Consider the following 12,945-nt stretch of genomic DNA (forward strand, 5'->3'; position numbering starts at 1 on the left):
CTGAGCCGAAGAGCTGGACAGCTGACAAGATGACTAGCCACCACCGGAACCTTTGTAGTATCCCTGGGACTTTGCTTCGGAAGCCCGAAAAGACGGCCGTCGCTGCTGGAGCGTGCCCAACAGCCGGGCTGCCTCGTGTCCGCCTTGACGGCCTGAAGCAACTCGTCAAAGGGCATGTCCAACACCCTCGACTGTACATTCTCGGCGGAAGCTAGTGGCCTTCAACCAACCCCGCCAAAGGCAAACGCTGTTGCCCATCTGACGGAAGCCTGTGTCGGTGATGTCCGTGGCCACCATGATGGCATGGTCCGACGACACCTCGCCTTCTTGCAGGATCTCTAGTGCTTCCGCTCTCTTGTTGTCGGGAAGGAAGTCCAGGAGGGGAGCAATCTTGAACCACAGTTCCCTGTCTTAACGGGCCTCGATGGCTAAGGCATTGGCCGCCTAGATAGTAGTCGCAGCCGACAAAAGGACCCGCCGTCCCATGGCGGCCTGCTTCTTTACCTCGCCGTCTGGTGGGAGCGGGGGGGGTCAGATAGGACATCAAAGATCCAGAGGACGACTTCTTCACCGCCGAGGCAGAGGACAGGTTCTTCATGGGGGACAGAAAGCACGGTCTTCCTCTTGGCATGGAAGGGGCCAATCTCGTCAGGTGGTGAGGCTCTGGGGACTGGCGACGGGAGGTCCCCTCCGTCGTCTGTACCCATCATAACCGTATCTGGTTCCGGATCATCCCTCCGAGGGGATGGTGGCGAAGGATGGCAAGGAGGTGGAGGATGGACTCTCCTCTTGACGGGGGCTCCCCGATGGTCCAGGTGCCGCAGGATCTTCCGCCGGCGACCGGGGCATCCTTGTCAGGATCTCGGAAGACAGGGTGTGCAGTGCCTGTAGGATGTCTGCCGACACATCCGCTGGCTGTGGTGGAGGTTACTATGGTGGCTGCAACAGGAATGATGGCAGTGGCGTGATGTCCTCTGGCACCTCACCGCCATGCTGCTCCCAATCGATATCCTCGCCGTTCTCCACATCACCAGGGTCCTTCCCATAGGACCTGGCAACAGACTTTGTCCAGTACAGCCTTCAGCCCAGAAAGCTCCTTCTCGGAGATGTCTGAGCCCTGCAGGACTACCGCTCTCCCCCTCGCCCCCTTCTGCTTGACCAGCTGGGACTGTCTCGGGGGAGATTGGCATAGTCTTCACCGGTGTCTTCTCAATGGGTAGAAAAGACGATTCCCTCCGAGCAGGCAGGGAAACTCTCGTTTTAGGGGCCGCCTCCTGCAAGTCTGCATCCGCAGCCTTCGGTAGGGATGCCGCCACCACTCCAGTCGGCTAGGACTTCTCCAGAAGTTTACCCGGATGGTCCAACTTTCTCTTCTTCGCTGACCCGGAGAGTTGGCTCGTGGTAGAGGGTGCCGGAGATGCTGTTCCCGACCTGGCTGCAGAGGAGCCCGTCCCAACGGCGCTCCCGCTGCTTTGCCTTATGTTGGGCCCCTGTTGCTGCAGCGCCCTCAAAAGGCTGCTCAGATTTCCTCTTGCTGTGCAAGGCTTGCTGCCCATGGATCTTCGTCTGGAGACGTTCGAGACGGTCCTTCATGGTGCGAGGCACCATATCCTTGCAGAACGCACAGGTCTCCATGTGCGTTAGGTCAGAATGTAGGCAGTAAAGGCACAGGGTGTGCCCATCATCCAGAAAAATGTCTCCTTTATCTTCAGCCATGTCCACGCGGAGTAGGCCTTAAAGAATCTTCAGGAATCCTCCAAGAAGGGAGCTAGACGATAGATCGCCCTTGAGGGGCATAGAAAGTTCCAAAAAATGGGTCCCAATCAGATGATGGATCGATGGAGCTTGAGGCTCGATTGACCAAAAAAAAAAAAAAAAAGGAGAAAACTAAGCGCAAAACGCAGTAAAAAGCCCGAGAGCTAATCACAAGGACTCCCACCACTAACGTGCAGTAAAAATCTGAAGATGGCTGCCAGAGGAGGGGCTTAGGTAGAGGGCAGTCATTGGCTGGGGGCAGTATGACCCAGAGACCAGTGATTGGTTGTTAGGAGAAAGACAGTTCAGAAGTGAAACAGATTTTTTATTTACCGAGTATTCCCAACCTGACCACAGGGAAGATTCATGAGCATGTGAATCCACACCAGACCCCATGCTGGCCTGCTGTGGGCGTAATCTGTGAACCATCAGGTACCATCAGTCTAGACACAATGACCTTCATGTGTACAGGATATTGAACTAGAGGCAAAACTACACTTTGGATTGGGAATGCCAAATCCTCCTCTCTGGAGCACAACACTGCACAAGACTAACCACTGTAGCAGGTTTTGCAACCATCATCAAATCCCCACTTCAGGATAAGACGTGCATTACTTACCGTAAAAGCATTTGATGATTATATCTGCTAAGATTCACATGCTGTGCATATAGTGGAACATCCAGCGGAAACCGCAGAGTATTGCATCTCGTCTTTCGAGAATCGAAAGGGGGACGGCGACATGGGCGTGCCTGTAACACTATCCCTACGTGATGTGCAGTGTACCCAAAATCCCTCATGCGTCGAGGTCCCTCCGATTGTAGTTTTTCTGCCGCGAGGGAGCCTTATGCTGAGCGTAAACACATTTTCTCAACCATGTGATCCAGACTCAGTTCCCCTTGGAACGGTTCTTGGTGTACCTGGAGGCGTAGTCTTGGCATTGAGCGTTCTCCAGAGTTGCGAATAAGTTGATCTCTGGGAAGCCCCTTCTGCGAAAATGTTGGATGACTGTAATTGCCATTCGTACTCCATGGGTAGTGGGAAATCTCTGCTGCGTACGTCTGGCAGAAGATTGGAGTTCCCCTGGAACATGTGCCAAGAGGAACATGTGTTTGAGAGCCCACTTCCAAATGTTCTGGGACAGTTTTGACAGCCCTCGAGAGGGAGTGCCCCCCCCGGTTTGTTCATATAGTACATGGCCGTGGTGCAGTCTGAGGATCAGGACTGTATTCCCTTGCAGTTGTGTCTGAAAGGCTTTCAGTGCTTTGAATAATGCCAACAGATTTATGTGGTGGGAAACTATGCCGGACGACCAAACTCTGCACTTTGTTGAAGCAGGTAGATCTGCCCACCCTGTGAGAGATGCGTCTGTAGTGAGAGTGGCCTCCACTGCGGGGGTGGTGAAGGATTTTCCATTCAAGAGGTTCTACCTCGACCAGAACCGCAGCGACAGAACAAAATAAATGCATGACGCCATCATTCCCAACAGTCGCATAGCCTTGCGTACCATCACCTCTCGACTGGCTACATAGTGAGGGATTTGAAATATGTTTTGGACCCTTCGTTGGAGGGAAAGACAAGGCCGCCCTTTGTTCGAGTTAGAGCCCCTAGGAACTGCTCGACTTGCCTGGGGTCTAAGCTGGATTTCTTCTTGTTGATTGAGGATTCCAGGTTAAAAAAAAGGTCCATTGTCATTTGGGTATTTGACAGGCATGTCTCGGAGTCCCCTGCCAGTCGTCGAGGTAAGGATAAAACGGGATAGATCGCCTGCGCAAGTGTGCTGCTGCCACTGTCAGTACCTTTGTAAATACCTTCGGTGCTGAGGCTATGCCGAAGGGTAGTATTTTGAACTGATGGCGTTTGTCCTGAATCATGAATCCGAGGTATTTTCTGTGCGCCAGCAACATTGAAATATGAAAGTATGCATCTTTCATGTCCAATGTTACCATGTAATCCCCCTGTGTGAGAAGGGGTATGACCTCTTGAGGTCATACTTGAGGTTTGACAAAATTTCAGGGCGCACAGTGAGATCCTTTTTGGGTACAAGGAAGTACACTGCAAAAATACCCTTGTTTACCTGTAGAAGAGGTACGACTTCTATGGCACCCTTTTCCTGCAGGTTCTCGACTTCTTGTAGCAGGATGCGCAGATGTTCTGGCATCAGGCGTCTTGAACTTGGCGATCTGAACTGGGGCTGGGGGGAAAATCTGCAGAATTCTATACAGCACCCGAGGGACGACGATCTTGGGTACCCACTGGTCTGTAGTTAGCCCCCTCCCATGCTTGAAGAAATGATGTTAGCTGACCCAGATCTGCGGGTCATTTTTGACCTGAGGCCAGAGAGCCTCGAGGGGTAGAATTCTGGCCCTTCATTTTCCACATCGCTGACCTCTTGGGGGATATGGGGTGGTGTAACTGCTGTTTCCTCGGGGAGAGGCCCAATTATTTCCCGATCCGTATTGGTTCTGAGGAAAACGTTGGCCAAGAAAGGAAAATCTAGACCCCACTTAAAGTCGTGAGCGCCGGTCAGCGTGACATCCGGATGTGAATGTTGGCATGCCCAAACCTGGACGGATTTCTAGACACTGGCCTGCGCTGCATCTGGATGGGATTGTGAGGGCCGACAAGTGCCACACTTAGACAAAACAATGTTAGCATGCTAAAGGTCAGGTAACCCACTAACCAATATAAGCTCAAACTCTGCATACTTCGCGCACTCAAACTCACAACCATCTCTCGCACAAGCCCCAGGCACTTCACAACACTGCAACACATAAATCGGAGCAACAGCACAGGCGGACTGACACCGATCCAATACCTGCACCAAAGCTCAGCACCCGGTGCGTACTGAGTTGAAGCTGCCAACAGAACACCACTCCTCTCACTATCCTACTCCCTCTTCACTTTACTAACCCATCCCACCTTATCGTTTACAGACCCGCCAGAGCGCCTGGGGACCAATTCTGTTGGTGACGGTGTGCGGTACAAATGCCTTTAACATTTAACTTCCCAGCATGGGGGGCGGGTGGGGGAGGCCTCTGGGTGATCTGATCCAGGGTTTGAGGGCGTCAAGCTCTTTCTAAGCAGTTGCGAGCACTTCAACTGCCGTCACAAATAAAATTAGTTTCCTACACCGGCTTATTAGTGAAGCTTGAGTCTCTGGTTTGAAACCAGAGTTTAGTAACCATGGATGCCTCTTCAGGTGGGTACCCTGAGCCAAGGACCTGCCAGCTGTCTCTGCTGCATCCAAAGTATTCTTAAGGATACTCTGATTAACCCGTCTGCCTTCTGCTACCGTGGAGAGCAGGCGAGCTTGCAGTGGTTTAGGGACTGCGTGAAGGCCTTTATGTAGCATGGCCCATTGAGCATCGGCATAGCTAGCCAACAAAGTTGTGTTATTTGCGATGAGAGTGGAAAAAGCAGCGGCTGCCGTGACCCTTTTCCCCCTAGAGCGTATAGCCTCTTGCACTCCTTGTCAGGTGGTGCCTCCCCAGTTGGTAGGGGAACCCCTGCTCTCTTCCTGGATGTAGTTACCACCAGTGAGTCTAGAGTAGCATGGCCACTGATGTTTCGACCTTACCCCTGTGACCTTTACAATTTTACTGCTCTAGTTAAGGCACGTGTCAATAACAAAGGGGCAACTGCTTTTTGATCTAGTTTTACACAAGAATAGCTTGGCTGGCCGGTGGTTTCTCTTTTAAGATGTCTGACAATCAGCCTCAGGTACAGCTTCCTGGGTAGCAATCTGGAAATGTTCTGCTGCCTTCCGTAATATGGCGCTGAACGCCATTTGGTCGTCAACCAGGGAGGCCTGTTTCGTTGGTGTGGTCAGGTGGGATGAGGTGTTGGGGATCCATGCAGCCAGGTCAGGGTTGCCCCCCCCCCCCCTCTGCACCAACCCTATGTGGGGTCTATATGAACATCTTCAGTGTCAGCAAAGGGATCTTCATCCCGATTGTATTGGGCCACAGGAACCTCATCCTCAGTGATGTCATCAGTATATTATTCTTCCTCTTGAGCAGGATCAAAGACTTTTTGAATTTTAGCCACGGGGGAAGAGACTCTCCTCTCAAGGCCTTTGACCTTTGGACGCCTTCTTCCGATGCGTCTCGACGGTCTCCTGAATATTGGGGGCAGCGCCCTTCGATTTAGAATGCCTGGACGCACATGCGGTTGCGGGGAGAGCTGCCGACCCCGATCTACAGGCACGGCCGAAATATCCATTGTGCCCGTTGGCGCTATGGGTCGCTTCGACTGTTTTGTTTAAGACGTCCTGATGGTTGTGTCCTTAGTGTGCAAAGAGTGTGTCCTTGTCGCTGGCGTGTACAGTCCCCATAGCAGGACCAGAGTCTTGCCTGACGGGGGTACAGACGGCGCAGAGCGGGAACGCTCCGCTGAGAGGTCAATGGCCTCCAAATCTGAGGCCTGTTCGTCATTTAGCCCCTCGTCACAATCAGCGGTTGTGGCGGCGGGGGGGGGGGGGGGGGGGGGGGGGGTGAACTAGACTCGGCCTGCGACATTCCATAGGCCGCCCACCGCTTAACATGGCCCTCCTTTACTGTCTTTGGACGCAGGAGCTTGCAAGCCGCACAAGCAGTCTCGTCGTGATTCAGGGGCAGACACCCATTACACTTATTGTTTATCCCTCCAAGGAAACTTGGCCTTACAAGAAGGACAAAACCTAAACGAGTTCTCTCCATAGCGGAGAAAAATATAGTGAGGAAAAGACCACCCAGGGAACAAAGAGGAAAGGGAAAGGCATTCTCAGAAAAGGAAATATCCACCCGACCCCACTCTCCCTACTGTGTAGGCCGGCCAGAAGGCCCGGCCACGTGGTCAGCAGCGCTGAACGGAACACTATCTGTTGAAGGTCCGCGGAACCGGCTTAAGCGTAGATCAGGAAACAGCCGAAGGAATAGATGGTAGAATAATATTCAATAACTTTAAAATAAATGACCAACGGTCGAAAGGATAACAATAGCAACGTCTCTGGATGAGCTCCGCATAAGGCGACCAGTATGCTGGGCGGAAAAAAAACATCTGAGGGACCTCGACGCGCGAGGGATTTTGGGTACACTAACACTATCCCTATGTGACGTGTAAAGGCACACCCATGTCGACATCCCTTTTAGATTCTCGAAAGACAATATGCACTCTCTGCGGTTACCACTGGATGTCGGACTATATGCACAGCATGTGATTCTAAGCAGATAAGCATCAGAAATGAGTTGCATCTAAACTGCTAGTGCTCCGTCTATTTAGCATAGTGCAAAGATTAGAAACTATGCATTGTGACACTAGAAATATTAAATGCTGTATGAACGCTTTACAACTAAACAGGTCAACTCCAGTAAGTAAATATACAGCCATGTAAGGACCAGACACGCAGACTTAATTTCAGGACCCTCTGCACAACTTCTTTTGCCCCCATCTGAACCGACAAACAAAAAAATTTCCACTCCATCACACTCCTATAGGAGTCTCCAATATAAGATATATATATTTTTTTTTTTTCACACACATCTCAGTGACTAGGGGGAAATTAAATAATCCACCACTCACCTGGCCCTGTGGTGATTGGGCGATGATAATTTGACCAGGCTGGATGGTGCTTCCAGACGTGGTAGTCTGCTGTCCTTGCTGCGGTCCCTGAACTTGAACAGCTGTGGGCTGTTGGGCCAGGGTAAAGTAGTACTGAACAGGCTCTGCGGGAGTCACAGCCTGTCTGACCTCTTCCTGCAGTTCAGGAGCAGGAGGAAAGGTGAAGAGAAGCAGAAGTTACATAAGAAAACCAGCTTCAATTAATAACCATTAGTCCTTGGTGTGTCCAGAAACCTTTATCTGCATGCATATTCTAAATAGAACGGGCCTGCTGTGCACCTGAAGGTGAGCAACCCATGGCAGAAGGAGCAAACACCCTCCTCCCAGCCATCATGTACTCACAGCTGAGAGTGTAGGATGTTTACAAGCCCTGCAGCATGGTGATTCCTAGACTCCAAAGTATTCCTTTTCCAAAGTGTTGGTAGCAATATAATGCACTCATTTTTAATCCAAGAACTGCAAAGCCAAAAATAACTACACAGAATACTTGACAGGTTTCAAAGTGCACAACATGTGCACAACATGTAAAAGTGACTTCTAATGGGCCTTTATACAAAAGCACATTACAGAGAAACAGTGAAGCCAAAGGCATTTAAACTAAGGAAATATTCAAATGTAAAACATAAGACAGGCTAAACTGTTTTTAGCCAACTACAAGGCTTCCAATGTACTGTTAAACCCATTTAAAAGGAAACAATTCACCTACCATGTTGTATGACCTGGGACTCAGATCGTAACCCCATTGGAAACCAAACCGATGTTCATGTTAAAACATACTTTTCAAATGTAAAGAAACTGAGCCCCCCCCCACCCCCCCATCCCCTTCTTGCTGAGTGAAGAGGAAAATTCAGATTGAGCCCCACGAGGGGCACAGTAGAGCAGAAGGTATTGGCAACACAAGAATCCTGCTTCAGCCGCACATGCGGGACTGCAGGGCGACAGGACGTGGCAGGCAGCCGCTGTAAGCATCCGACTGAAAGCTACATGATTAACACAGCTTCCAGTCAAGGATGTTTACAGTGGCAGCATCTGCCCAAACAGTATTTCACCTTTCCAGTACACGCTCCTCAGTCCTCTGCCAGGCCGAGGAGTGCTTCAGACATGCTAGACCAACATCCCCAACGACAAGCCACTGAACTCTTGTCAGTGGCTGCACCAGAGAACCCTTTTACAGGAGAGATCTAGAATAAATGACAAAAGACAAATCTGGCTCAGAGAACAGAGGTTCGGTTAACATGTCTTGCTAGACATTGGGCTTAAACTTGTGCATGCTTCCTGAACATATGATGACCAATTACTTCTCATCTACAATGATTGAGTCACATGCTGCTGTGAGCAGTAATCCTGACGAATATACTTGAACAGCCGTAATTGGAACACAGAAGCAGGCTTGAATTTTCATAATTCCACTATAATCTTGCATGCAAAACAGTGTGTCATTTGCACAGAAAAAAAAAGGTACACAGAACACGGTTCAATGTCCAAGACATGTAGGCTAAGAGATATAGGAAGGTGCTCATGGCAACAGATCGGAAACCTAGACATGCAATGGCAGGCATGAATGAAGCCCATCCTAAGAGAAAGATTAGTTTCAAAGGCATGAATGAACCACACTGTCACCAGCAACTGCGTAATAAAAAAAGTGTGCGATTTAGATATCCCAATTCACGATGCGAGGGGAGTGAATTTACAAAAGAGGAAATAATTTACTGGCACAAACTCACTGCACCCACCGATTTTGCACATGAAACAATCTCACTTGGCACATTCCTTCTTGGGTGGCTGTTATCATATCCAAGTAAAGCACAGGATAATACTAAACAAGCATTGGCAATGCCAACAGTTTGGGCTTTTGTGTAGCCATGAGAACGACTTGCCAGGCACTGACGTAGTGGTATTAACTGGCCATTGATGGTAGCAGTTGCAAAATTGTGCGATTACTTGGGCATCCAATAGCAGTGCCTGGCAAATAGCTACTACTGTTAAGACATGTATTACACTAGTAGTACGTTTAAAATTAATTGAGTAATTAACTGAGAAGACTGCTTTGAAAGCCAACACTGGCAGGCACTTAAGAGTGCAATTTCTGATGACAAGGCTGGATTAAAGCGACCTCAAAGTTTCCACGAGAAGTATTTTGGGCAGGAACTGCGTGGTAATGACATAGGGAGTCAAAATAGGTGGCCAAATATCCAAACACCTACGAGCTTTGTATCCCTCATATGCCATTCTGCTTATTTTTACTCCAAGTAATAGTATTGGCTTCCAGATGGCACAAGTGCCACCTCATAGCCCAAACTAAAAAAACTAAAACAAGGCACTTCAAAAACGGATTAATAGAGTTTACCAATTAAAATTCCTGATTACCAATTGTGTACTAATATTTTTGATGTCACCAGAAGTTATTTATACCCACTACATAAAATAACCAACAATACAGAATTGTGTACCGCTGAAGTAAGATATTGAGATGAGTTTCGGTAAAATGTAAAGGTTAGTTCCATGGTTGGACACAAATCGATGTAATGAAAAGGCTCTGAATACATTTCAGTTCAATGCTCTGCACAGCTAGTTGCATTCAGTGTTGCATGGAGCACTGGTCCCATATTTTGTACGCTTGATCCATCAAAATGTTTACGATGTTAAAATTAAGTCCTAGCCTGAGATAAAGTTCTTCGCACAGTGTTGCGGCAGGCCGGGTAATCAGGAAGGGGAGATGGCCCTCGCTCATCATTGATATCAACTGTTTTTAATATAGAATTACATTCCACTTTGGGAGAGGGCAGTGCCGCTAACAGCCCTCAAGCCCAAGCAAGGTAGTCCCAAGCGCAGCATTCCACCTGTGCGCACCCATGAAAGTGGCACTCATTACTATTGGCACTCTAAGCTACCATCTAGAGCACCAAAACATTTTGTTTAAGGGATCTACGCTTTTTGCAATTCATGCCTCTCTTAAAAAGTAATGACATGTATTTTCAGGACATGGTGGTGTGCAAGAAAGCGGGTGAGGTGGTGAGAAATGGAACTCAGTGGAGGCTCGAACTTGGGTCAGGGTGAAGGCTGGGCAGAGGCACAGCAGGCCAGTATGCAAAGTCAGTGGCTTCTTGCAGATTCTGCTTGTGTTACCGCCATTCAAATAGGCCAGCTCTCCCGCATCTGCTAATCTATAATGTAATCATAATCAGAGCAACTTAAGCTCTGGAGGTCAAATACATAGTATGTACTGCAGATCTGTATATGTACAGACTGGATGAAACTACTGATCGCCATTTTGTGCAAGCACGGTTACCTTTGTGTATTCATTATTTAAAAAGGAAGCAAACACTTAACCGAGTGGATGGCGTAGCAGCCAAGACTGGCCAAACTAGGTGGAATATTGTACTTTGCTGCCATCTAATTCAGGCTAGCTGGTTTAAACCAATAGGGTGTTTGGAATCAGCTCATGGGTTGAGCACAAATTGCAGATTTACATAAACAGCAGGACACAGAACTAGGATTGCCATCAAAATCATTTGGTCATGTCATCCTGTACGTTCCCAAAAGTGTTCACTGGTCAACATGATGCATCTTCCCCAACAAAATGAAATATAATTGACACCATGAGTTTAAGATTAACCAACCTAAACTTTATTGATCATGGAAAACAATGCAGTGTTACAGTGGCAATAATGTAATTATGCATTATGTAACAACTTAAATGTCGAGTCTTCGAAAGGAACAAGTTACTTATTCTCCAGCATGGATTCACATGCTCATGAATATTCCCCATCATCAGGCCAGGAATCCTCAGTAAAAGAAAAACAGTTACTTGATATGATGCATGATATTTTAGTTATAGCGCTTATACATGTGTATCAAGGCGCAACGAGGCAAGGGAGGGGTACGAGGGCGGACAAGACAACAATCTTACTAGGCCCCGTAAAATTGAGACCGCGTAAGTGCAGGGTAGAGGGAAGGGGGGTGGAGGAGAGGAAAATGCTGAACAAGGGATCAAAACAAGTAGTATGGCTAGCAGGTGGCAAGTGCAAGAGTTGAGCGCAGACAACAGGTGTCAAGAAGTGCAGGTTAGGGGACTGTGGGGTTGCAGATACAGACCGAAGTGCAACAGTTGCCAGGAGTCCGTGCGGTTATGCAGTGGGTGGGCAGGGACCTGGGCCTGATTTCAGAGGGTAGCCAGGTGCCCAGTGCAGTAAGACAGACAGATCAGCAGGGGAGAGAGAAGGCAGAAGCAAAGCAGAAGGTCTGGAGGTACTTCCGGAACCGAATATGGTTCTCCTCAAGTTTCAGAGAGGCAGGGGGCTGTTCCAGAGGGAGGGCCCATCTGAAGAAAGATCTACCACCAACATGTTGCATGGAGAAGCGACTGACCCTGAGGGAGTTAGAGGAGCGAAGAGATCGAGTAGGAAGGTATTTCCTAAGGGAGAGTTGACGGTATTGCGGACCCAAGCCCCAAAAGGCATTGTGGACAACGCAGAGGGTCTTGAATTCAATGCTTGCAGCCACTGGGAGCCAATGAAGAGGTTCAGGGCTGGAGAGATACAATCCCTGGGCTTAAGGCCAAGGAGAAGTCTCGCAGCCCTGTTCTGGACGAATTGTAGAGGACGGAGAGTACAAGCAGGCAGATTTAGAAAGAGGCTGTTGCAATAGTCCAGCCTAGAGAGAACCAGAGCGCTAGAGACAGTGAGCTTCTTGGGGAAGGAGAGGAAAGGAAGAATACCCAAATAGATGCAGTTGGTAGTTTGACTTCTTAGAGAAGTCAGATGCGAGGAGAAAAGGAAAATGCGTCGTCGAAGATAGAAGTCGAAGAGGTTCTTGGCCTCACAGGTGGGAGCAGGAAGAGGGCCAAGAGAGTGACAGGAAAGGAAGTTGTATGTGTGCCGATGAGGATCTCTGTATTACTGGCATTAAGGCAGAGGTTGCTGGCGGCACACCACTCCTGGATTGCAGACAGTCAAATGAGAGGAGGTGGCAGAGGGGAGCCTGAAAACAAGCGTCCTCCGCATGGCACTGAGAGTTGGAGCAGAGAGCAGCGATGTGTGGGCAAGGGGTGCCAGGTATTGGTTGAAAAGCCAGGGCGAGAGGTTAGACACCTGGGGAACACCACAGGTAGAGAGTGAAATAGAGGAAAGGAAAAGACCCAAGATGGACCTGGAGGGTCGGTTGGAGAGGAAAGAGGTCAGCCAGGCCAGGGCCAGATCGACGATACTCAGGTTATCAAAGACGGTTGAGCATGATGGTATGGTTGACAGTGTCGAAGCCAGAAGAGAGATCAAGTAGAATGAGGACAGGGGAGATTAGAATCGAGGTGGGAAAGCAGGTCTTCACGGATGTACAGGAGAGCAGTTTCCATGCTTCTGGCTGCTCGGATGCCGGACTGATGTCATGGAGACAACCAACAACGTCGGTGTGGAGGTTAAGCTGGGAGATGGCAAGCTTTTGCAGGAGTTTGCCCAGGAAAGGAGTGACAGAGCCGGGCGAGAGTGGTCGGTTGAGGGTTTCTTGAGAAGAGGGTGCACAAGAGTGCTTCAGGGTGGAAGGGAAGGCTCCAGTGGCGAAGGAGTGATTGCAAAAGTCGACCAGGGCAGGAGTGA

The 12,945-nt window shown here is 49.2% G+C and overlaps 1 protein-coding gene across 8 annotated transcripts in view; it reads right to left on the reverse strand.

The window, feature by feature from the left end:
* Positions 1-12,945, reverse strand: part of NFYC (nuclear transcription factor Y subunit gamma) — a 149,877-nt gene that overhangs the window by 14,825 nt on the left and 122,107 nt on the right. For all 8 annotated transcript variants that reach the window (XM_069622549.1, XM_069622545.1, XM_069622552.1 and 5 more), the window contains one exon: positions 7,316-7,489. In XM_069622549.1, coding sequence (XP_069478650.1) covers positions 7,316-7,489 — 174 coding nt within the window. The remainder of the gene's footprint in view (positions 1-7,315; positions 7,490-12,945) is intronic.

This window comes from Ambystoma mexicanum, chromosome 11 (genome assembly GCF_040938575.1).
Source record: "Ambystoma mexicanum isolate Mex_15411 chromosome 11, UKY_AmexF1_1, whole genome shotgun sequence".
NCBI lineage: Eukaryota > Metazoa > Chordata > Amphibia > Caudata > Ambystomatidae > Ambystoma > Ambystoma mexicanum.